We start from the raw sequence: 26,828 nt of genomic DNA on the forward strand, positions 1-26,828 counted from the left end.
AACATTCAAAGAAGAATGAATGCTAACATTTCTTAAACACTTCCAAAAATACAAAAAGAGGGAACACTCCCAAATTCATTTGATGAGACCAGCATTATCCTGATTTTAAAGGCAGACAAAGACAACATGAGAAAAGAAAACCACAAGCCAATATGCCTGATGAGCATAGATGCAAAAATTCTCAGCAAAATGCTAGCATAACCAAATTCAACAGCAGATTGAAAGGATCATATACCACAATCAAGAGAAATTTATTCCTGGAAGGTAAGTATAGTTCAACATATAACACCACACTAACAGAATGAAAGACAAAAAACACATGACTGTCTCAATAGGTGTATTGAAATCATTTGAGAAAATTCAGCAGCCATTCATGATGAAAGCTCTCAACAAAATAGGTACAGAAGGAACTTACTTCAACACAATAAAAGACATATATATATATATATATATATATATATATAAACCTCATTGCTAACATCATAATCAATGGGGGAAAACTGAAAGCTTTTCCTCTAAGATTCAGAACAAGGCAAGGATGCCCACTCTTGTCACTGCTAGTCAACATAGTATGAGAAGTCCTAGCCAGGATAGATAAGAAAAAAATAAATAAATGACAACCAAATTGGAAAAGAAGGAAATTTTCTGTTTGCAGATGACATGATCATAGACACAGAAAACTCTGAAGACTTCACACACACACACACACACACACACACTCAAAACCCTGTTAGAACAAATGAATTCAGTCAAGTTGCAAGACATAAAATCCATATACAAAAATCAGTGGCATTTCCAAACACCAACTACACACTATACAAAAGGGAAATTAAGAAAATAATCCTATTTACATTAGCAACAACAACAACAACAACAACAAATACTTAGGAATTAACTTAACCAAAGAGGTAAAAGACCTGTACACAGAAAATTACAAAACATGGATAAAGGAAGTTTTAAAAGATATCCGTAAGTGGAAAGACATCCTATGCTCGTGAATTGGAAGAATTAGTATTCCCAAAATGTCCATACTATCCAAAGTGATCTAGAGATTCAATATAATACCTATGCAAATACCAATGGCATTATTTACAGAAATAGAAAAAAATCCTAAAATTCATACGGTACCACAAAAGACCTCAAATGGTCAAAGTAATCTTGAGAGAAGAACAAAGCTGGAGACATCACACTTACCGATTTCAAATTATATTACAAAGTTATAGTAATCAAAACAGTATGGTATTGGCATAAAACAGATACATGAATAGAGCAGAACAAAATAAAAACCCAGAAATAAACTGCTGCATTTACAGTCAACTGATCTTTGACAAAGGTGCCACAAACACACAATAGGAAAAGGATAGTTTCTTCCACAAATGGTATTGGTTAAATGGATATCTACATGCAAAAAAAAAAAGGAAATAGGCACCCTATCTTGAACCATACTCAAAAATCAACTCAAAATTGATTAAAGACTTAACTATAAAACTCGAAACCATAAAACTCCCAGAAGAAAACATAAAAGCAAATCCTTGATAAAAATGTTTTGGCTATGACACCAAAAGCACAGGCAACAAAAGCATAAAGAGAATTACATCAATCTAAAAAGCTTCTGCACAGAAAAGGAAACAAAAACAAAATGAAAAGGCAACCTATAGAATGGGCAAAAATATCTACAAACCATATATATTTTATATAAATATATATATATAATGGAATATTATTCAGCCTTAAAAAAAGAAAAAATCCTGCCATCTGCAACATGGATGGGTATAGAAGACATTATGCTAAGTGACATAAGCAAGACACAGAAAGAAAAATACTGTATGATTTCACTTATATATGGACTCTAAACATATAAAAAGCAGAGAGTAGGATGGTGGTTACTAGGGGCTAGGGTTCAGGGATGGGGTGAATTTTGTCAAAGAGTACAAATTTTTGTTATACAAAATGAAAGCTTCTAAGCTTCTGTAGATCTAAAGTGTAGCATAGTAATGATAGTTTAAAATATCACATAATATACTTGAAATTTGCCAAGATGATAGATCTTAAATTAAATATCATCCCCCCCCACACACATGCACACACAAACACACACAAATGGTAACTATGTAGTTGTGACAGATGTGTTAATTAGCTGGAATGTGGTGATCATTTCACAATGTACATGTATATAATAACATGAAGTTGTATACCTTCAATATATATAACTTTTATGTCAATATTTTCTCAAAGCTGTTAAAAAATGAAGTGAGCCTCTTGTAGATAGCATAGAATTGTAGTGTATTCTGCCAATTTGCCTTTTAACTCATAATTTAATCCTTTTTTATTTAATTTAAACTGATAAGTAGGACTTTTGTCTCTTTGTGTTCTACATCTTACATATTTTTCTTCTCTCTATTCCTCCCTAACTGCCTACTTTTGTATTAAATGGATATTTTCCAGCATAACATTTAATTCCTTTTTAACTATATTTTTGAGTGATTTTCTTATGGGTTACTCTAGGGCTTACAATATGCTAACTTAGAATCTACATCAAATTTACACTAAACTTCATTTCAATAAGATATAGAAATTATCCTTTTGAGTTTGATTCCCCCTTTTTGTGCTATTATTATGCATATTACATGTATACATATCACAAGCCCATTGTAGTGTTATGATTATTGCTTTATGCAATCTTATGTTTTAAAGAATATGAGCAATTGTAAAAAACTTACTTGTATAATGTTTATATTAATCTTATTTACAATGCTTAATTGTCTTCATTGATCCTGTGGAGTCAAGTTACCACTGGGTGTCATTTTCTTACTCCAGTGGAGCTACATATCTACCCTTTCTTTTGTTTTTTTTTTTTAATTTTCTAATATATTACATATCTATATGTTATAGGCCTCAAAATACATTTTATAGATAACATTTTGCTTGCTTTAAAATGAGTTAAGAGGCTGGGTACAGTGGCTCACAATTGTAATCCCAGCATTTTGGGAGGCTGAGGCAGGAGGATCAGTTGAGGACTGGAGTTCAAGACCAGCCTGGGCAATATAGTGAGAACCTGTCTCTAAAAAACAAAACAAAACAAAACAAAAATTTTTAAATTAGCTGGGTGTGGTGGCATACACCTGTAGTCCTAGCTACTCGGGAGGCTGAGGTGGGAGGATCACTTGAGCCCAGGAGTTCAAGGTTGAAGTGAGCTATGATCAATCGCACCACTGCACTCTAGTCTGACAGCATGAGATCCCATCTCTAAAATATACATATATACACATATATTAAAAATGAGTTAAGAATAATTATAATTTAAATGTATATTATTACATGTCCAATTACCTTTATTAGTGCTATTTGTCTTTTCTTGTGGATTTGAATTACTATATATGGTTTTGCTTCTTTTTCACCTAAACAAATTCTTTCAGTATTTCTCATAAGGCAAGTTTGCTAACTGCAAATTTTCTCAACTTACGTTTATATGGAAATATTTTTATTTCACCTTCATTTTTGAAAGGTATTTTTCTTAGAATTAGGTATCTTTGTTGACAGTTTTTTCTTTCAGCACTTTAAATATGTCTGTCATCTTGTCTGCTGGGCTCCATTATGTCTGATGAAAAATCAGCTGTTAATCTTATTGTAAAATGTTTTTCTCTTGTTGCTTTTAAGATTTTCTCTGCATCTTTCAATATTTTGACTATGATTGTATCTGGGTGTGGAATTTTTTTGTAGTAACCCTATTTTAAGTTAGTTGACCTTATTGGATTTTTAGAGTAATGTTTTTCATCAAATATGGAAATCTTTGCTATTTTTTGAAGATTTTTATGCTACTTCCTCTCTTTTCTTCTGTTACTCTTGATAAGCATATTTGATGTACTTAATGGTGTCTGACATTTCTCTGAGGCTTTTTTTTGTTTTCTTCATTTCTTTCTGTTTTTCAGATTGCAATAATCTCTCATCTTCAAGTTACTCAATTCTTTATTCTGACAGTTGAAAACTACTCTTGTGCCTCTCTAGTGAATTTTTCATTTTGGTCATTGTACTTTCAACCTCAGAATTTCCATTTGTTTCTGTTTGATAATTTCTGCCTCTTTATTGATGTTCTCTATTTGATGAATCATTGTCATCATACCTTCCTTTAATTTTTTATACTATCTTTAGAATCAATTTGTTGATATTCACAAAATAATTTACTAGGATTTTATTGGGATCGCATTGAATGTAGTTGAGAATTAAATCATGAGAATATTGAGTCTTCCTATCCATGAACATGGAATATCTATTTATTTAGATCTTCCTTCATTTCTTTTATCAGAGGTCTGTAGTTTTCCTCATATAGGTCTTGTACATATTTTGCTAGATTTATACCAAAGGTTTTTTTTTTTTTTTTTTTTTTGGTGCTGATGCAAATAGTGTTTTTAATTTCAAATTCCAATTGTTCATTGCTGGTATATAGCAAAGTAGTTGTTTTTTGTATATTAACCTTTTATCCTGCAACTTTGCTATAAATGCTTATTTTTTCAAGTTTTCCAGTTTTTTGTTGTCGATTCTTTGGGATTCTCTACATAGAAAATCTTCTCATTTGTCAATAAAGACAGTTTTATTTCTTCCTTTCCAATCTATACATATTCTTTTCTTGTCTTATTGCATTAGCTAGGAATTTTCATATGATGTTAAATAGGAGTGGTGACAGGCAAAATGCATGCATTATTCCTGATCTTACTAGGAAAACATCAAGTTACTATTAAGTGTAATGTTAGCCGTAGATTTTTTTTTTATAGATGTTCTTTATCAAGTTGAGGAAGTTCTTCTCCATTTCTAGTTTGCTGAGTTTTTTTTTATGAATGGGTGTTGGATTTTGTCAAATGCTTTCTCTGCTTCTATTAATATGATAATGTGATTTTTCTTATTTGGCCTGTTGATGTGATAGATTATATTGCTTTTCAAATATTGATCCAGCCTTGTAAACCTCCAATAAATCTTGTTTCACTATAGTAACCATTTCACTATATATAACATATGTATCTTATGTTTTTATACCTTAAACATACATAATAAAATTTATTTTAAAAATCTCAATTGGTCATGGCATATTATTTTTATACATGTTGGATTTAATTTACTAATATTTTTTGAGGACTTTTGCATCTATGTTCATGAGAAATATTTGTCTATAGTTTTCCTCTCTTTAATGTCTTTGTCTGCTTTTGGTATTAGAGTAGGGCCTCAGAATGAGTTAGTAAGTATTCCCTCTGCCTCTGTCTTCTGGAAGAGATTGTAGAGAATTGGCAAAATTTTTTCTTTAGAAATTTGATAAAATTCACCAGTGAACCCATCTGGGCCTGGTGCTTTCTTTTTTGGAAGGTTATTAATTATTGATTCAATTTCTTTTATAGGTGTAGGCTTATTCAGATTATTTATTTTCTCTTGTATGAGTTTCAGTACATTGTGTCTTTCAGGAAATTGAGCTGCTTCATCTAGGTTACCAAATTGTGGGCACAGACTTGTTAATATTTATTATTCTTTTAATATAAATGGGTAGTAGTGATAGTCCATTTTTAAATTTATAGTATTAGTAATTTGTGTCTTCTTTTTTCTCAGTCTGGCTAGAGGCTTATCAATTTTATTAGTGAGCAAAAGTTAGTAATTTTGATAAGGTTAATAGTTGAGTTCATCTTTTATGAATATTTTTTGGTAAGAACCATTCATCAAGAACTATTCACTAGGTCCAGAACACTTTCTCCTGTTTTGTTTGTTTGTTTTTCCTAAAAGTTTTATAGTTTTATGTTTTACTTATTTAAATCAATGATCCATTTTTAAGTTACTTTTGTGTAAGAAGTGAGGTTCAGGTAGGGGTTTTTTTTTTCTCTCTCCTATGAAACCCAATTGCTTTCCCAGATAACTCTTACAAATCAACTCTATCACAAATTATCACGACTAAATAATCAACTTACTCTACTTTTTGCTAAAACAAACCTGCTGAAAAGAATACAAATTTTGATGGGGGGAGAGGGTGGGTTGGGTTTGTAATTTTTTGGCAATTATAGGGGGAGTGTTTCCATTGAGACTTTATGCATCTGGAGCTCAGTATGAAAATACCAGAAGGTAGGGGAACAAGGTTGCCCAAGACAGACAGGGGTGAAAAGGAGAAAGTAAGTTCAGAAAAACTAACTTTCCTCAATTCTATCCTTTTGCCTAGAGATCATATCATAGCATAAACTCAAAGTTAAAAAACACAACAAACAAAAAAACTTGAGTGTCAATTTGAAAACAAATTATTCCAAGGCATAAAGTATACCTTAAACCAGTGTTTCCCAAATTTTAGTCCTCTGTGGATTACCTGAACAAATTTTCCATAATATAATTTCCTTGACATGTTAATGGTATCAATACAATCATCAGGTGGTGCTTTAGAGACTGATTAGCACACTATGTGAGGTATTATATATAAAATCAAGACTTTGATCAAATCACTATTCTTTTCCTAATAGGTCTGACATAAAGTCACTGCTTTACTGTGAAAATCTGGATCCAGATCAGCTATTCTCACTAGGAATCAGAAATCAAAATGAAGTTTCAAAATGATGCCCTACTGGCGATTAGAAAAGGAATATGGGTGGGTAGCTGGAGAATAGAATACATACATAATTTAGTAGCAGTATTCACATTTGTGTTGAAAGTGTAAATGTGGTCAACACTGTTACTTTTATTTGCAAATGGAATAGCTAAACAGTATGAAGACCTGTACTTGACATTTTACCAAGATTATCTGACATCAAATTACTCATATCCAGTTTTCCATGAACCTGGAATTTTCTTTTACCTAGAAAGGAGTATGCAGTGAGAATAACAGTTTATGGTATTTTTATTTAAAATTAAAAAAAAAAAAAAAGAATCAGCATAGTCAAGTTGTCTTAGTCTTAAAGATTTCTGGATTTTGTCCTTGGAGAAGGTCAGTATCTTCCCAAGGCCTGGGTCCTCGAATATTCTTCCAGTCATCAAAAGTGGAGTCCTTTATTTTCTACAGAACCAAAAAAAAATTAAAGCATACATATTAGCACAGGAGCCTTGTGGCTTTGATTAGGACATTACTGAATAAATGAATAAATGAGTGGAAAGAATCCAATACGCCCCCAAATACAATTTTACCAAATAAATCAACTGCAGACCAAGCACAACTGAAGAAATGTCATATTTCTTAAAATTTTCTTATTTGCTATTATTGTTAATGCCCATCTTTCTCTATTATCATAAAACTACTAAAATAGAAAAAAAAGTGTATATGCCTTTATTTTTGAGAGCACAAAAAGATGGAAAAGCTGGGAAAACAAAAGTCTGTATCTGAAGGCTGATCCAGCATAATAATGGCTAAAAGGGTTATCACAGAGGATGGCAGAAAATTAGAAGAAAAGAACAAAGACGGAGTCCTAAAGTCTTCCACAAGAAAGAAAAGAGACCAAGATGATTTGTCTTGTGCCTGAAAAATGAACCTGGGCTTAAGAATGCAAAGAATTTTCCCACATATACCATGAGCAAAACCCTTTTGGGCAATTGAAACTAATTTTAACTATTAACACGTTTTAGATTGTCCTACCTTCATTTAGTCTGAAGTGTCCCTCAAGTAAAGAAATGAAAGTAGGATAAATGGGAAGAAGATAAATGTTTCTTCGCCCTTCTATTGACCACTACTCTGACAATAACTTTTATGCATCTGCTGCTTTGATTGTTCTGAAATAATTGAGTAAGATAGAAAAAAATGGCTGAGAAAACAAACAATTGCTTATAACCAGAGATAGGGAAAATGGTATAAATTTACCTTTACACTTGGATACTCAGCATTATTCTTTTACTAACTAGTGGTTTAAACTTTGGCAAGTGGTTTAAGCCATCTGAGCATTAACTCTCTCCTAAGCAATAATAAAAAGACTGGACCAAATGTTCTATATGGTTTCTTCAGTTCTCAAATTCTACGGTTTCTAAAAGAACTAGAAGGAAAATCTCCCAGATAAACCCTCCACAGCATCACTATTGGCATACTACTTATGTATCTATAAGTAGCAAATTACAGTTTTTAACCAAATAATGGGAAAGTAGTGAATAAAAACATTGTCTAAATTTCACTTATAGTTTTATCAAGAGTCTGTGTTAAATATATATGAAGGAACAAAATTCTACTAATTTAGCATGCAAGAAGGTGGCAAGGCATTTTCAAGTATAGTTATGAAATAATCTGAAGTTATGAAAAGGTTTTAATAAAGAATTATAGCCATTATCCAGATAATATAAGATATATGCTTAGGAGAATTTAAGGTAATTCTTAGATGAGATGCAAGGTTGGCAAAAAAAAAAATTCATGTAAAAGTGGTCTAGTCTTTAGAGATCTTTGGTGAAGGAAAAATTCTCTGTAAAATTCTGTAAAACATGCAGAGTGCCTAAAGACTGGGCTGTATAAATGTGCTGGGCAAGACCACCAAAGACTTACCACTTAACCAACAGCTATAAGATTAAGAGTGGAACAGAGTCAGGAAATGCTGAGGAAAAACTGTCAAGAATATGGGATTTTTAAGGCAGGTGTGGTGGCACGTGCCTGTAGTACCAGCTACTTGGGAGGCTGATGCAGAAGGACTGCTTGAGCCCAGGAGTTCAGGACCAATCTGGGAAATAGAGCAAGACCCTGTCTCTACAAAGAATGGGGAAAAAAACTAGCTGGGCGTGGTGGCATGCACCTGTAGTCCTAGCTACTTGGGAGGCTGAGGTGAGAGTATCACTTGAGCCCATGATTATGAGGCTGCTGATTCTGAGGCTGCTATGTGGCTATGTACTCTTGCCTGGGTGATACAGTGAGACCCTATCTCCAAAAAAACCAAAAAACAACAAAAAAAGAGAGATTTTTCAGCCCTGCCAGCATGGAGATCTCTCCATAATACCTTGTTGCTACCTTGACATCCACCTAAGACACTAAAAAGGCTGCTCTTCAGGAGTAAAGATTATGTCCGAGATTAAGACTTACTTTAGACTCTTCCCAAGCTTAAAGCCAACACCTGTCAAGATCCTCTGGGGAGAGAGTGTCAAGATTGAGTCCCAACAAGTTAAAGGGGCCTAGAAAAGACCATAGCCTTTCCACAGATACTCTCTTACAAGGCACAAAACCAAGTTCAAGGTGATTAGACAATAATTAAACTGCCTGCTAAAATGAAAGTCAACACTCTTCAGAATTTTCTTCAATATATTATTCACAAGTTCTACTTTTCAACCAAAAATGACAAGACATAGAAACGAGAAAACAGGATCCGGTAAAAAAAACAATCAAACTATAAGAGATGGAGAACACACTCCTTCACCACATCCCATAATACAGTGTGCTTTTAAACTCTTTGATTTTTGCTAATCAGATGGGTGGAAAATGATACCTCACTAAAACTTTAATTGACTGACATTCTATTATGATAAACTGAGCACAGGAATTCATACTTATTTCCTTTCATCTGAACTTTTTACATGCTTTGCCCATGTTCCTACTGACCAACTGAGTTGTATTTCTTCATATTGATTTGTAGGTGGTCTTCATATTTAAATAAACTAATTTGCCATGGTAAGGCAAACTATATTTTTAGGATTTCTCCCATAACTTGTGAATTTATATACATCAGTTTTTTAGGTTGAACTTTTGAATTTTTATGTATGAAATTATTAATCTTTATTTTTATAGCTTTTGGGCTTTATATCACATTTAAATAGGCTTCTCTCACTCAAGACCACAAAGAAAATCTCCATTTTTTTTCCTGGCACTTTCAGCATTTTGTTTTTTATTTTTCAATTCTTTGTGCATCTGGAATTTATTTAGTTGCAGTATATTAAGTATGCACCCATTTTTATTTTCTTTTCAAATGACTATATAGTTTACCAAATACCATATATTCAAGATAAATTCTTTTTTTTCTGCACTACCAATAATTTAAGTTTACTTTAAGGCAGATAAAATCAGTTGCTGACTAGTAAGACTGTGTAGGACAGAGACTATATTAACATACTGTACCTCATACTCTGACTCTAAAGATACTTTATTTTCTTTCAGTTTTTTTTCCAATTCAGGATCAATCTGTAGAAAAGAAAGAGGCATCATACGTTATTTAAGTCTGTGAGATTCAATTTTTGATTTTAAAAGTTATAGAAGGGATGGCTAAAATAATATGGCCGAATACAAACACATGGCAAAATCTTCTCAATCCACTCTAATCACGTAATCATAACTAATGTACTACTACCACCACTATTGCAACTAACAACAGGCAATATTTACTGAGCACTTTTTATGTGCAAGGCATTTTGACATACGTTATCTTGTTTAATCCTCAAAAAACCTGTAAGTATTATTGTTATCATAAGTAAGGAAAATGGGACATAGGGAGTTTGAATAACTTGTCAAAGAGGCAGAGCTTAGCTTTGAGCGTTGGCCCTCTGCTTCCAGAGTCCACACTACTGACCACCAACCTAAATTATGTTACATAGAAATGATATGCAAGATACTACTAAACATAATGTTGCACTTGAAAACAAAAAAGGACACCTTCCATAGACCAGAAATAAAGAGACATCTATGAAAAAAATAGGATTCTATAGTACTAAATAGGAACTAATGTCATGTTACTCATGTAAAAAGTCTTTTTTGTGTGTGGAAAAGTGTTTAGGAAAGAAATGTGATGGCTGAAATCAATAAACAACAAACCAAATTAAATTAAATAGAATAGCTGAATAGTGAGTGATGAACATAGCATAAGACCAAATAAGTAAACCAGAAGTATAACCAGAGGATTCCACTAGAATAATGTACGAAGAGATAAAAATGAGATGGATAAAAGAAAAGGTGTATTAGGAAAGCTAGATCCAGAAATTCTAACATGTATCTACTAGAGGTTCCAGAATTAGAGAGTAAAGAAAAGGAAGGAAATGCAATAATTAAATGAAAATAGCAAAGAATTCCTGCTCCAAGGTCTAACGCCCCACCAGGGACTTCCTAGCCTCAAGCTGCCAGTACACTGGGACCTGGTTCAAGCAAACACCCATAGCCCGGGAACCATGGCCATTGCCTAGACAGCCTCCCCCAGCTGCCACTGTCACCTGTGCAGGGAGACCCTGGGCAGAGCAATCCCCACAATACCAGCCTCTGTGGAGAGGGTCTCACCCAGCTCCCAACACAAACATCATCCAGCACAGGCTTAAACAGTGGCAGTCACAGGTGAACAGGACAAATCAGAACAGCTGCATTACAGACTTCTAGTGTACATGCCTTTCCCCAAAAACTATAAAAAAGATTTTTTTTTTTTAAAATATAATGTTAAAAACTGGCTAGGCGTGGTGGCTCATGCCTGCAATCCCTCTCACTTTGGGAAGGTGAGGTGGGAGGAGTTCATCACCTGCCTGAGCAATATAGTGAGACTCTGTCTCTACAAAAAATTTTTTAAAAAATTAGCCAGGCATGGTGGTGTGCACTTGTAATCTCAGCTACTTGGGAGGCTAAGGCAGGAAGATGGCTGGAGCTCAGAAGTTTGAGGCTGCAGTGAGCTGTGATAACACCACTGTACTCTAGTCCAGGCAACAGAGCAAGACCCTGTCTCAAAAAAAAAAAAAAAAAAAAAGAAAAAGAAAAAAAATTAAACTAGCACTATCTTCTTACACAGCACAACATATGGGCAGATGGGCAAAGTCAAAGACTGTTACTGCTCACAACTGCAATGTACTTAAACTGCACACTTAAATCACCTCACTTGGTGTGATGCAACAATAGGTCATCCATTACTGTGGATACCTAGCTATCAGTATCAGCAACCAGGAAAAAAACTAGAAGTAGCCACTACAGACCACAGATAAACTATGCCATTTCTATTTCACAATAAAAATTAAAAGCTGTTGCTTTAGCCCTTATTTTTTTAGGCTGCCTTATGGTGCTTTTACTTTCCTCTGAATCTGTCACACCGATCACTGAAAAGCAGGAATTTTTCTGTACTGGGATGCCAAACTTTTAGTACTAAAATCAGGACAGTCTCAAGCAAACTACAATGGATGGTCACCCCAAATCAATACTGCCTTTTCTCCACCCTTCTCCAAATTTCTCAACAGAACTTACCCTGTTTTGATTTTTCTAAACCAACTTTGTCCTCTAGACTCCAGTCTCAACCCCTCTTGACTCACCAATCTAGCCTTCTTGACGCCCCCCTTGACCTCAACCTCTCAATCCTTGCAACTGCTGTCAATCTCAACCAATCCTATCCTCTCAATCTTTAAGGACAAAACTCACCCTCTCAGCTCCACTCAACCTTAGCCTAACTCATCCTCTCTACCTTATCTGAACTCAATCTTGCCCAAAAACTGACTTTGGACTTCACCTGAGTTTGACCTCTGAACGTCAAACAACCTCAGTCTCTGACTCTTAGTAGGCCTTGTCTTCTGGTCCTTCTCACCTCAATCTTGTTCTCTCATCCTCCTCCTCTAGACCTTGACCAATCTCATTCTTTTAACCTTATTCTCTTGACTTTAACTTACCTTGTCCTCTCAACTTCAATTAGCTTCATTCTCTTGACCTTACCTAACCTTGTTCTCTGTACCTTCTCTCCGTCTTCTAGACCTCTCCTGTTATCTCAACCTCCCTCATTCTCCTTCAGTGGCTGATCAGCACCACCAGTTATCCAGTCCTCAAAACTAAAACCTTGAGTCATCCTAGATTTATTCATATTTTTATATTACGTACATCAATCATCAAATACTATCAATTTGCTGCAAAAAAAAAAAAGTTTCCTGGAACCCATTCATTTCTCTTTATCACCATTGCAAATGTTTTATTTCAGGTTCCATTATTGCTCTTTTGTGCTACTGCCCCAGAATCCTAACAGGTCTCTTTATTTCCAATCCAAACAATCTCTCCCTTTCTATATTGCTCCCCCAATCCCCATCCATTTCCATTCTGTACTCCACTGCCTGAGAGAGAGTTCTAAGATGAAACTCTGACCATAGACTCAATACTCCCTCTACCTTATAGAATATAAATCATTTCTGCTATTTAGCTAATTCTTACTCATTCTTAAAGACTAATTTAAGGGTTGACACCTTTAGCAAACCTTCTCTGATTCCCCTTTCCCAAGTCTAATCTCTGTGCCTCTCCTTGAAGTTCTAGTAATGGCATTTTACTGGGCATTGCTATATTGTATGTTTGGGTACTTTTTTTTTTTTTTTTATCAGATATCTTCCAGCCTTGATTATTTTATAAGCTCTGTAAAAATCAGTTTCTTGACACTTTATCTGAAGGTTCTAACAAATGATTCACACATGATGAATATTCAATTATTTTTCAAATACATACGTGTTCTCCCACTTCTAAATGTCAGATGACCATAACTTTTATCTTAAAGGGAAAGAAAAAAAAATTCCTTCATAAAGTAATTGGGATGCTAACTGAAACCTTTTAACATAGTTAAACTGAAAATTGTTAGTTAACTGAAAATTAACTGAAATTGTTTAGTTAACTAAAAATTGTTCTATTTCCTCATAGAAACTACATGTTCTTTTAAAATGTAGTATTTACTCTAATATCTACTATCTTTAAGACCAGCTATAGCTGCTTTCACTAAAACCATAAAATTAACTGAGAAAATGAATAGGCTTTTATACTCCTTACTTTCCCACCAATATTACTGAGGTCTGCTAATGAAACACATACATTACTTGGAAAAAAACTTACAAAGATCAGATATATGCCACAAACAAAACTACGTATTTCTGAATAAATGAGACAGAATTTTTATGTAATACCTGGCCTGAATTTGACAATAATTGTATAATCACAGAGGGTAAGAATCTTAGCTCTATCCCTAAATAGTCATGTGACCTTAGGCAAGCTAGTTAAGCTTTCTGAGTCTCAGTTTCCTCACCTGTAACATAATGACAGTAATATACAGATGGTCCTCAACTTGCAGTGGTTTGACCTACAATTCTTCAACTTTACGATCGGTTTATCAGGGTAATAAATGCATTTCTGACTTGCAATGAGTTTATTGGGATGTAACCCCACTGTAAGTCAACGAGCATCTGAGCATGTGTGTATATATACATATACTTATATACGTGTATATATAAGTATATATATATGAATGAGTATAGTCCTACCTCAAAGTAGATACTATAAAAAGATAGGTATCTTTACTTATAATGAAAAATCATATTCCTTTCTTTTAGTGACAGTTACTGAAGATACATATCAATATACTTTATTAAATTACTGATATTAATATGAAACAGCTAATTGATATTAATAATTGGAGAGATAAAATGAAGTGAAATTGTTGACCCATGTTCTTTAGTCCCTTCTAAATCCTGAAAACAACTAGACCAGATCATATTTTGTGGGAGAAAGCTAACAATATTACAAATTTTCTAATAAATAAGAAGAAAGATTACTAAATTCTTTGTATTTCAAGATTCACTTTCATGGGATCATTAACATTATTTTAAAGATTAACAAAAAGCACAAAGGCTGGGCATGGTGGCTCATGCCTGTAATCTTAGCAGCCTGGGAGGTGGAGGTGGGTGGACTGCCTTAGATCGGGAGTTCAAGACCAGCCTGAGCAAGAGTGAGACCGCATCTCTATTGAAAATAAAACAATCAGCCGGGCATCATGGTGCCCACTAGTAGGACCAGCTACTCAGAAGGCTGAGGCAGGAGGATCGCTTGAGCCAAGGAGTTTGAGCTTGCAGTGAGCTATGATCATACCACTGCACTCTAGCTGGGGTGAAGGAGCAAGACTCTGTCTCAAAAAACAAAACAAAAAAAAAAAAAAAGAAAGAAAGAAAAGAGCACAAAGATCATACATTAACTTTGAAAAGCGAAACAAACTCAGAATGCTTAGTATACTGAGTATACAATTCTCCTAAACCAGAACATACATACACACAGACCTATGTCGACTCCAATTATAGTTCTTACTTTAATCTTCACAGCATCATATCGGATTTGTGAAAACTCACGAAGACCAAAAGAGCCTCCAACAATCAGCAACTGAAAAAAAGGAAACAATTAAACACAATAGAAGGGTAAAATTCAACCTATCCACGGATTACTTATCTGAATAATAACAACAGAGACATTATAAAAATCCTATACATTATTTTTCCTGGTTAATCCTATAGATTATTTTTCCACTCTTCTTTTCAGAGTAGATGTAGTATATATACTGTTTAGGAAACATTATAGCACATCATTACCAAATACCAAAATCAGCACCTCGTACGTGAACTTGATCTTATAGTTTAATAACATCATGAGAAGCATTATATTATTTGACCCTTACAACAAACCTATCAGCTAAGGAAACAAAACAAAATATAATAAAACATTTGACAAATGAGAAAATAACAGCACAGCCAACTAACTTGCCCATTATTAAATTAAATTTGGCCTAAGGCTGTCTATACTTTGAATTCCTATGCAAGCTTAGCAGGTAAAGAAACCAAAACTTGATCAGTCAACTGATTAGACCAGGTCAAAAGAAGGCAGATGCCCAGCTGTAACCAATCAACCTATTTCTGTACTTCCTTGTTTTATCTATAAATACTCACTACCCATGTTGCAGAGCAGAGCTCTCTGAACCACTTCTGGTTCTGAGTGATGCCTGGCTCATGAATTTTCTTTGCTCAAATAAACTTAAGAAAATTCATTTTGTTTAAAGTTTTTATTTCTTTTAACAACATAATTACATAGGGTAAACCCAGGAGTAAAATTCTGGCCTTGTTTCTCCACAACCAGAATTTTTTTCAATCTTATGATTTTGCAAAATAAGCCAATTGGAGAGCATTGTCCCTCATTTTCTTACCAAGTGATAAAGGAATCATGAACTATGCCATACTTCTCACTATGTGGTAACCTAAAAAGATCATCTGAATTGTCATTGCTGCTTTATCATCTCATCCAAAAATCTAACTGGCTTTAATCACTCCTCCTAAACACGCAAATTTCTAGCCATTTGGAAAAAAATAAAGTTTGATTCCTACTTTCCTTTTTATATCAATATATTCATACTACTAATAAAACAATTAAATATAAAAGGCATAAAACATTATAAAATATAAACATTTATAATTTTTTTTACAAAAATTCTTGAGACTGTAAAACTTTATAATTTTGAAGTTAAGAATACTAACCATGAGGCTATGAATTTCAAAACCCAGTATATGTGACCACATAAAAATTTAAAACTTCTACCTGATGAATAAGTGAAATAAAGACAATATAAAAGCAAAAGAAAACAAATGAGAAAAAGTATCTCTTATATATAAACAGCTAATAGCTGCGATATCAACATGTAAGAATTCTTTGCGTAAGTAAAAAAACTTGTCTCTTAGTTTCAATGAAAAGACACACTCCTAGTTTTCCCACCTCCTCTCAGTTTCCTTTTATTCATTCTTCCTTATCTTCTCATTTGAAAATATTGGAGGTACCATGAAAGACTCAGTCTTTATACCTCTTCTACCCATTCTCAACCAACACTGAATCCCTAGGTGATGCCATCCAATTCCATGGACTTAAACAGCCCCATAACCTAACAACCTCCAAATGTGTATTCAATAGGAAATATTACCCTGAACTGAAGACCTGCCTTCTTATTTGACATTTCCACTTCAAAATCCAATAGGTATATACACAAATTAACATAAAAGACTAACTCTTGATCCTTACTCCAACACTCTTCCTGCCCCAACCTGCTCTAACCAGTCTTTGCATCCCAGTAAATGTCAATTACTTCCATCTGATTCTTCAAGTCAACTTCTTTGGAGTCATCTTAAGCTCCTCATTCATACCCCATATATCTAATATAACCCTGAGTTTTGTCGTCTTTTGTTTTCAAAATATTTCTTGAATCTGACAATTTTTGACAATATCTTCTTCTAATACCCTAGTTCAGGCCACCATTATCTCTTTTCTGGACTACTGCAATCACAGCACCCACATTATGCATAATAAAGAATTTTCCTAGTCTTTGTCCTGGGTTCCTGGGAAGAAGCTTCTCACTTGGAATTTCCTGAATGACAGATGTCTTTGCTATTCATGGTGGGCTCCTGGGATAATACCTGAGTTTATGCTAAGGAGGTGATATAGTTTGGATATCTGTCCCCTCCAAATATGTTGAAATTTTATCACCAGTGTTGGAGGTGGGACCTAGTGAGGTGTTTGGGTCATGGGGATGGATCCCTCATGAATGGCTTGGTGCTAACCTCATGGAAATGAGTTCTTACTCTATCAGTTTTTGTGAGAACTAATTGTTAAAAAGAGCCTGGCACCTTTTTCCCCTCTCTCTCCAGCTTCCTTCCTCTAGCCATGTGATGCCAGCTCCCCCCTGCCTTCAGCTATAAATGGAAGCACCCTGAAGCCCTCACCAGAAGCAGATGCTGGCACCATGCTTCTTGTACAGCTTGCAGAACTGTGAGCCAAATAAGCCTCTTTTCTCTGTAAATTACCCAGCCTTAGGTATTACTTTATAGCTATATAAATGACTGAGACTGGAGGTGACTCATGGTGGGCCCCTAGATGATTTCAGGATAGAGCCTGGCCATGCTGGAAAGGCCAAACATACGACTTGAGGGCTAGGTCTTTGAGCTATGTGATATCAACTCAACCTCTAAACCTCAAGGGAGAAGAGGAGGGCTGGAGACTGAGTTCAATCATGTGCCCAGTGGTTCAATCACCCATGCCTATATTAATATAATGAAACTCCAATAAAAATTCTGGACTGAAGCTTGATTGAACTTCCTGGCTGATGAACACATCAATGTGCTGAGAGGGTGACATGCCCTGATTCCATGGGGAAAAGACACAGAAGCTCCACATAAAGGACCCTCCTAGACCTCACCTTGTCAGTCTCTTAATTTGTTTGTTTCTAATTTGTATTCTTTACAAATATAGTAAACACAGTACAGTAAAGGTGTAATCACAAGTATAGTGTTCGCCTGAATTCTGAGTCATTTTAGTGAATTACTGAACCTGAAAGGGTAGCTGAACACCTGAGTTTGTAACCAGCTGGTTAGAAGGATGGGTGGCCCGAGAAACCCGGAGCTTGCACCTGGTATCTGAAGTAAGGGGAATTTTGTGGAGGACTATGTACAGATAGTGTGCGGTCATGGGGGCGGAAGGGCAGGTAGTGTTTGAAATGCACTGCACCACACCACCTACCACTTGTTGCCATAGAATCCACACTTCTAACTAAATATCTTCATTTGTGCACTAGATCCTATCTTCTTTTATCTATCGAAGGACACTGATTCATCAATTCTCTCCTTTCCTGTATATTTGAAATCTTACCACTAAACAATTCATCATAAAAAATGCTATTTTTTTTTCTATCTTATTAACAAACTTTCCTAGACATCACTTCCCCTCCAGTTACTAACCTATTTCTTTGTTCCTATGTGTAGCAAAATTTCTAAAATGAGTTGTCTATACTTGCTGCTCCTCCTATACTACCTTAGATCAATTCCAACCATCAATGACATCCACATTACTAAATCTAATGGTTAACTTTCTGTTCTTATTTCATGAAAAAAAAATTGATACAGTTGGTCACATTCTCCTCCTCTTCCCTTACATCTGGTTTTTCTTTTACTTCAGAGTCATTCCCTCTTAGTCTCCTTTATTGTTTCCTCCTGTATACCCCAAACCTAGGGCACACTGCTTGGTGGTCTTCTCTGCTCACTTCCTTTATAATCTCAATCAATCCTATGGCTTTAAAAATATTTATATGTTGATTACAACATTCCACATAGACATGATCAGGCAGGAATCCCAGTAGCATCATGTGAACAAAGCAGACCAGATTAGCATTGCAAAGGCTCTGGAACTAAATTATCAGGAAAGAGAGTCCAAAATAGTAGGCTACTACCTACATGCTAAACTTTAAACATGGTGACCTCCTGCTAAAGTAGAAGACTTAAATAGGATATAGTTTCCTATAGTTATATAATAGTTTGTAATACTCAAAATGCCCAAGAACCAGGAAAATAACAACTTTCCTATAGTTTGGATATTTGACCCTCCAAATTTCATGTAGAAATTTGATCTCCAATGTTGGAGGTGGGGCTGGTGGGAGATGTTTGGGTCATGGGGGCAGATCCCTCATGAACGGCTTGGTGTCATCCTCATGGTTATGAGTGAGTTCTCACTCCATTACTTTCCTCTAGAGCTGGTTGTTCAAAAAAAAGATCCTGGCAATGTTTTCCCTGCCCTCTTTTGCCTCCTCTCTCAACAAAGGACCTCTGCACATGCAGGCTCCCTTTCTACCTTCCACCATGAGTAGAAGCAGCTTGAGGCCCTCACCAGAAGCAGATGTTGACACCATGCTTCTTGTACAGCCTGCAGAACTGTGAGCCAAATAAACTTCTTTTCTCTATAAATTACCCAGCCCCAGGTATTCTTTTATAGCAACACAAACAGACTAAGACAAACTTGACTTTAAAAAGACTAACAAGAGATGGTAACACAGAGAAAAATCAGAGGTTGGAATTATCTGGCAAAGATTTTAAAGGAACCATCACAAAAATGCTTCAAACAGCAACTACAGATTTTCTTGAATCAAATGGAAAATTTAAAAATCTCACCAAGACAGAAGATATAAAAAAGAACCAATGGGTGACCTCAATGATATGGTGAAATAAGGATCCCCAAAAATCTTTTCTTCCATAAAAGCAATGGAAAATTGTCACATTAACTTTTTCAAAACTCTGGAAATTATGCAAAGTCCTGCAGTAACATGGGCAGCATTTACTTAAGAAAAACGACTGACTCTCAGGAAGAACAGCGAGCTTGGTGGCATTTTTAACTGGCACTATTCTCTCCTCTCCACCCCAGCTCCATGATAACCATGAAAACCTACATCCTGCAAGTCTGATGTAAAGCCTAGCACCCACACGAGAGGATAAAGGGGTTGGAGCTCCTTAAAATCCCACTTCCGAGAATTGTCATTATTTGACTGATCTGGCGGTTCCTGCTTTCAGACTTCACAAGACTGTCTTTCGTTTACCTGATTTTGAACTCAAGTAGTACAAACAGACTTCTCCCAGATGGTATTTGTCGAAAAAAATCAGAGGCAATTGTTTAACATTACGACTGCCTGAGTTACGCCTAACAACAGGCTAATCTAAATGCTTAAAAAGAAAATGTGAGGAATCAGGTGTCCATAGAGTACTTTAAAAAGCTCAAACACATTCCTGAGAATTTAGAAAGTCATGCACATGAACAGAACTGTGTGTATGCCCAGAGCAATGTGTATGCTCAAGAAAGACCTGAAAAGGCCCTAAACTCTCACCTATAGCTAATCTTAAAGCTCTGAGCAAGCAAAAAGTGAAGGCTTAAGGTGGATGTAAATTGCATGGCTGAATGTTGAAGGCATGCACAATAAAAGCATGCAGAGCCCCTTGACAAAGATTAGGACACTTGCTTGCTCCAGGTGTTAAAGGAAATGTCTGTTTAATATAAAGAAAAATAGTCCAATTAAACAATTGGCAAAGGATTTGAACAGACATTTCCCCAAAAAAGATATACAAATGACCAATAAATATCTGAAAGATGCTCACCATCGCTAGTTACTAGGGAAATACAAATCAAAACCACAATGAGATAGAAACTATTTCACACCTATTAGAAAAGGTAATAAAAAAGACGGACAATAACAAGTGTTGACAAGGACATGGAGAAACTGAAAACCTTATACGTTGCTGGAGGGAATCTAAAATAATACAGCCACTTTGGAAAACATCTAACACTTGCTCAAAAAGTTAAACTGAGTTACCATAAGACCCAACAATTCCATTTCTAGGTATATAACTTACCCAAGAGAGATGAAAACATACCTCCACACAAAACTTGTACACAAATGTTCATAGCAGCATTATTCATAAAAGCCAAAAAATGGAAACAACCCAAACGTTCATAAATTGATAAGTGGATAAACAAAATGTTATATATGCAAATAATGGAATATTATATAGCCATAAAAGGGAATGAAGTATTGATACAGGTTACAACGTGCATGAACCCTGAAAACACTCTAAGTGGAAGAAGCCAGTTACAAAACACCACATATTGTATTAGTGTATTAATATGAAATGTTTAGGATAAGCAAATCTATAGACAGGAGTAGATTAGTGGTTGCCTAGGGTGGGGTAAGGGGTGGCAGAGAATGAGAAGTGACTGCTAATGGTTTTATGATGTTTCTTTTTGAGGTGATGAAAATGTTCTAAATTTAGATTGTGATGATAGTTGCATAACTGAGGATATATTAAAAACAATGGAATAGAACCCTCTAAATGGGTGCATTTTTTAGTGTGTAGAAACCAGTAGGTCACTGGTCAGATTACAAAAGTAAATTCTGGGACTAAACGGGCAGTGCAGTAGTTGAAACAACAAATATATTCTCCTTCTTCAAGTGGTTTAGAAGACAAGGAATATTATTAGCATATTAGCATATACCTGGTAATTGAAGGCCTCTTCTGTGTGTTGTTGCATAAAGATTCCTATGACTCAATAATGTTTATCCAAGAGAGGAAATAATATCAACTTGAAAATAAACGTAGTATAGTAATTACGGCATATTTGACTGATACATGATGAACAGAATGTATCTTCTGAGTTTTTTCTAGTAATGATGAGCTTTAGGGTACTGAATACAATATTTTCCTCTACGAAATTACAGTTGACCCTTGAACAATGCTGGGGTTGGGACATCAATCCCCTACACAGTCAAAAATCCATGTATATAGCTTTTGACTCCCCCAAAAATCCATGTATATAGCTTTTGACTCCCCCAAAACTTAACTACTGATAGCCTACTGTTGACCAGAAAGCCTTTCTGATTACATAATTAACACATATTTTATATATTCTATGTATTATATATTATATTCTTACAAAAAAATAAGTTAGAGAAAAGAAAATGTTATTAAGGAAATCATAAGGAAAATATATTTACTATTCATTAAGCAGAAGTGGCTCATCATAAAGGTCTTCATCCTTGTCGTTGTCTTCATGTTGAGCAGACTGAAGAGGAAGAGGAGAGAATGATCTTCCTGTCTCAGGGGTGGCAGAGGTGGAAAAAAATCCGCATATAAGTGGATGATGCAGCTCAAACCCATGTTGTTCACGGGTCAACTATATTTACATGTTTAGGGCTCATGTTCAGAAATATGATCCTCTAGGTCCAATACGGACATAGAGAACAGTCTAGAGTAATATATTTAATACTTGCGAAGAAGTCCATTGTGATATTTTCCAATCCACGAACTAAAACAAAGAAGTTACTTCAATGCATAGTGGTTTTAAGACTTTGGCTTTGATGATTTTGAATGGTGAGAAACAAAAATCAAACTGGCTTCTATTGGGACATGCTGGTGACTTGAAGTCAGTGACGACATTCACAGTGCTTCTGAATGGCTCTCCATTCTGGGGCAGAGGATAGTTTTTATACATGCCTTGTCATGTACACAAATAAATTACTACATTATCTTATAAAGACAATTATCTTCAAACTCTTTTAAATATACATAAGGAGTTTTCTAAAATTCAGATTCATTAAAGATAAGTAAAAAAACCTCATTACTTTTCTAAGGTCACTTCTTTCCTTTAGTCTGCTTAAATGCAAAAGCTGGTAACTACACCTGCGCAAACATCTATACCAAAGCAATAAACTATTCTGTATTTAAAAGAAAGCAGCTCTTGTTCATATGCTTTACTTAAATTATTTCATTTACTGTGACCTCAAAGCTTGCTGAAGCAAAAAAACTTGCTCATGATCAAAGAGCAAATAAAGAGAGTCGTCTGGATTTCAGCACTGGCTGGTTTTATGTCAGCCTCAACCTGCATCCTCATGACATCTTTAGGGAACTCTGCAGAATTGGATGCAAACATAAAAACACCAAAGCTGCTTTCACAGTGCTTTAGAAATATAAATTGTGACACAGTGACCATTTGAGGGCTGCTACAATGTGGCAGGCAGTGTGCTAAACACTTTATTCACAAAGTCTTATTTAGTTCATCACAATAACCCTGGAAGAATCAAGCCAATTCATAAACTAGGAAGCTGAGACAGGGAAATACCAGAAATTGTACATTTATATTAAATACACCTAGTCCCAACGATCCACAAGTATCGTCAAAATATAGCGGGAGGTGGGGGTGGGGTAGGCAAGCTTAATCATCCAGACTTCGGTTAAACTCTGGTTCTGATATCGTTCTCTGAGCTTCAGTTTACTCAACTGTAAATCAAGAACAGTTAACAACGACCACGTTCGACAATGGAAAAGATGCCACACTCACAAGCTGGTAGATCCCGGTAACTACCGGGGGAAGCAGGAGGACCCCGAGATCCCACTACGAGCGAGGGAAGAAGACTAGAAAAAAGACTGTCTAAAAACTCTACACCTGTCGTCAGCTCCTTCCAAGCCCAGGTGCACGTACACATAACCCCGCAGTCTTGAGCCCGCCTGAGAAGAGGTTCCACCCCTTCCGGAACTCCAGCATCACACTTTCTCTTCATCCCACTCACCAACATGGGAACTCCGTAGCGAAGGGTCTTGTTCTTACGCAAGGCACGCATCACCTCGGGTGCAAACATGACGAAATCCTTCGACCCACTTAGATCTCCAATCAGGCCCGGCGCTGACTCCCAAATCTCAGCAGCCCAAGCTCCAGCCAAACCGAATACGTCCTTGACTCATCTCTTTGCCGTCGCTCTTCCGGAAGCGGTCCTTTAGTAACAGGCCTCCGCCAGGCAAAAGCAATCGATTCACCGTAACATACTCGCGCATCCGCCCAGAAATTGGGGCGTCAGCGATTTTGGTTCCCAAACCCGGGCGTGCAATTGGGATTTAGGGACTTGAATGCTGTTTGCGGTCCCCATTTAATTGATATGGAAAGTGGTCTTTCCCATCTTCTGTTTTTGTTTTGTTTTGTTGAGAGAGACTGTCGCTCCGTCGCCCAGGGTAGAGTGCAGTGGCGTCATCATAGCTTATTGCAAGCTCAAACTCCTGGGCTCAAGCGATCCTCCTGCCTTAGCCTCCTGCGTAGCGGGGACTACAGGCATAGGCCACCAAACCAGGCTAACTTTTTCTATTTTTTAGTAGAGATGGGATCTCACTCTTTCTTTGTCAGGCTGGCCTGGAACTCCTGACTTAAAGCGATCCTCCCCCCCTCGGCCTCCCAGAGTACTAGGATTACAGGCATGAGCCATCACGCCAGACCATCTTCTGAGTCTAGACTAACGTCATTTTAGAACACTTCCTGGCACATAGGGGGGAAAAAAGGTATTTTGAAGCTAGTACTCAAGCAGCTATGGCTATGTGTGGGATGGGGAATTTACCATCTTAATAAGGGCTTTGAAAGAAATCGCTAGAAAGGTTAGGTTGAATGTAATCAGTGTAGTGTCTTATCAGTTATCACTGAACCTTTAATGCTAATGCTTTTACTGTGAGATAGCCCATATGAATGCCAATTTTCCACTGATTCAACAACCATATAGACCACCTTTTTGCGTGTGTCATTGGACTGTTCTAGGAACAGAGATAAAAAGATATGATCCCCACCTTAAAGAAACCGGCGAGCTTTTGGGCATACAAAGGAACATGTGTCTAAAATACATCCCACATATTTGCCAGAGTGAATCAGAGAAAGCCTCACCCAAAGGTGATGTAAAGTTGTAACATTTCCCATGCTGTCCCTCAAATCTTTCTATCTGTTCTTGCCTCTCCATTGCCACTGAAATGTTCCTGGTTTAATCCCTTATCATCTTTCCACCTATTAAAGTACTCCCCTAAGTGGTCTCCAGTGGAGAAACTCCAGATCTACCTTTAGGCTACTCCAATGACACTCATGTCTGTAGTACTATAGTGTCAAATACCAAAACAAACAAACACAAACCATAGTGATTCCCAAGTCTATCTTCCACACCACTGAAATTTATCTAAGCAACATAAACAATGATGAGATTCTCCAGAACATACATGTTCACTCTAATTTTCTTAGCAAGGAGTGTAAGGCCCTTTGTAATATGACTTTGTTCTGCCTTTTCTGCCACTGTTCACTCCATACCCTCTATCCTGGAGGAAGGCTATTCCTTGAGTACTGTATTCCATAAACTTCCACATCTTCAAAATGCAGCTCCAAGGATACCAGTTCTTGAAGTCACTCTTACTCCACAGGCAATGTATATTATTCCCTCCTCAGAGCTCAGGAGCTCAGTAGCCTTTGATTAATATATATCACAGACCATTGTCCCACTGTCTTATCATTTGTAGTGTATAAAGTCATTGCTCTGAAGAGCACATAAGCAATCTGAAAACAGAATGAGAAGAATACTTCAAAGTTTGAATTTGAACACTTCATTACATAGAACATCACCCTACTGGATCCCAATCCATCAAAATCCTGTACCTAGCAAGTTAATACTGGGTTAAATCATATACATATATTTTAAATAATGATATAGCCAATAATTTATCCTTTTCAAATAAGGAATATATTCAATTTAAGTGACTATAGGTCTTCAGTCTCTCATTTGTTTGATCATTCAAATAAGCATTTCTTATGAACCTTGAGATGACCCTAAATGAGTAACTGTAAAGAGTTGGAATTACAAGTATGTGGGAAGATTGTCAGGGGACAAAATTTGGGGCAGTGAGGAATTTAAACACCTTTCAAATCATACTATATAGGTGGTAAACTCCATTGTCTATGCATAATGCTCTCCTTAAGTATCACTACTATATACCTCAGTTTCTCCATATGTTAAACCAAATAAGTGAAATTTGTCATGATTTTACAATTCTCACAAAAAAAATTAACACAAAATTTATCAGTATACAATCTGTTTTCTTAGCAGAAATATGACTCAAATTCCAACTGTTATGTGTTTTTAGTATGAATAAACAGTAAAAATGTTGACTCATCCATCTTAACTGTCCAAGTGGGAGGATATAAAAATTTATATCCAGAAAACAAGGCATCTCCACCACCATGCCAGTTCCTGAGGACTTGTATGTGTTTGATATCTAGGCAAATTATATTATCCTCCAGTATCTGTTCTACCAACATTTAACTCATGCAAGTACCTGGGAGCATTGCTATAAAATAAAAAAATACAAGCGTTCTTGAGAGCTTTAGCACTGGGGTTAGGTTTTAGAATTATGGCCAAAATTCATGACTGTGGTATGGAAAGACTAGTTACTTCATGAATCTATGCTTTCATAATGCTATTGACATCTATTAATACTAATTTAATTTGATTCACTCAAAAACCTTATAAAGTTTGGGACAGAGCATGATTCCAGACTCATTTTATAAGTGAACAAATTGAAGCTCAGAAAGGTTAAGCAGCTTTCACAAGGTCACACTTTGTGTAGTACAAATATCCCAAATAGAACTAAATTTCTTGTAGAATTTGACAATATTGACTGTCTCCTTGAAATTTTCTCCTCCTGTGGCTTTCATGGAAGTTTCACTGCCATGGATCCCCTCCAGCTCTGTGACTTCTTTTTGTTGTCTTCAGCCTTGTAAACCTTAAACTGAAGTCTTTAGTCCTCTTCTGTTTTTTCCCTTTCCCAATGACTCTCAAACTTTAGTATGTACCAGAATCCCCTGGAGAACATTAAAACAGACTGCCAGGCCCTATCACCAGAGTTTCTTATTCAGTAGGTCAGAGATGGGGCCTGAAAATCTACTTTTCAAACAAGGTTCCAGGTGATGCTGATGCTGCTGGTCTGGGGACTATGCTGTGAGACCACTGTTCTATCTTCTTTCCCTGGGTAAACTCAAC

At 35.9% G+C, this 26,828-nt stretch overlaps 1 protein-coding gene across 2 annotated transcripts; it reads right to left on the reverse strand.

Annotated features, from left to right (window-relative positions):
• Window positions 1-6,871: 6,871 nt before the first annotated feature.
• On the reverse strand, window positions 6,872-23,742 carry COX16 (cytochrome c oxidase assembly factor COX16). Of its 2 annotated transcripts, XM_069488420.1 has the most exons (4): window positions 23,565-23,742; window positions 14,963-15,034; window positions 10,025-10,087; window positions 6,872-7,009 (listed from the first exon to the last, which is right to left on the reverse strand). In XM_069488420.1, exons 1-4 carry the CDS (start codon window positions 23,631-23,633, stop codon window positions 6,893-6,895), a joined length of 321 nt encoding a protein of 106 aa, XP_069344521.1. In that variant the 5' UTR covers window positions 23,634-23,742; the 3' UTR covers window positions 6,872-6,892. The 2 variants fall into 2 exon arrangements, with proteins under 2 accessions (XP_069344521.1, XP_069344527.1); XM_069488426.1 differs by lacking the exon at window positions 14,963-15,034.
• Window positions 23,743-26,828: the final 3,086 nt, after the last annotated feature.

This window comes from Eulemur rufifrons, chromosome 2 (assembly GCF_041146395.1).
Source record: "Eulemur rufifrons isolate Redbay chromosome 2, OSU_ERuf_1, whole genome shotgun sequence".
Taxonomy (NCBI): domain Eukaryota; kingdom Metazoa; phylum Chordata; class Mammalia; order Primates; family Lemuridae; genus Eulemur; species Eulemur rufifrons.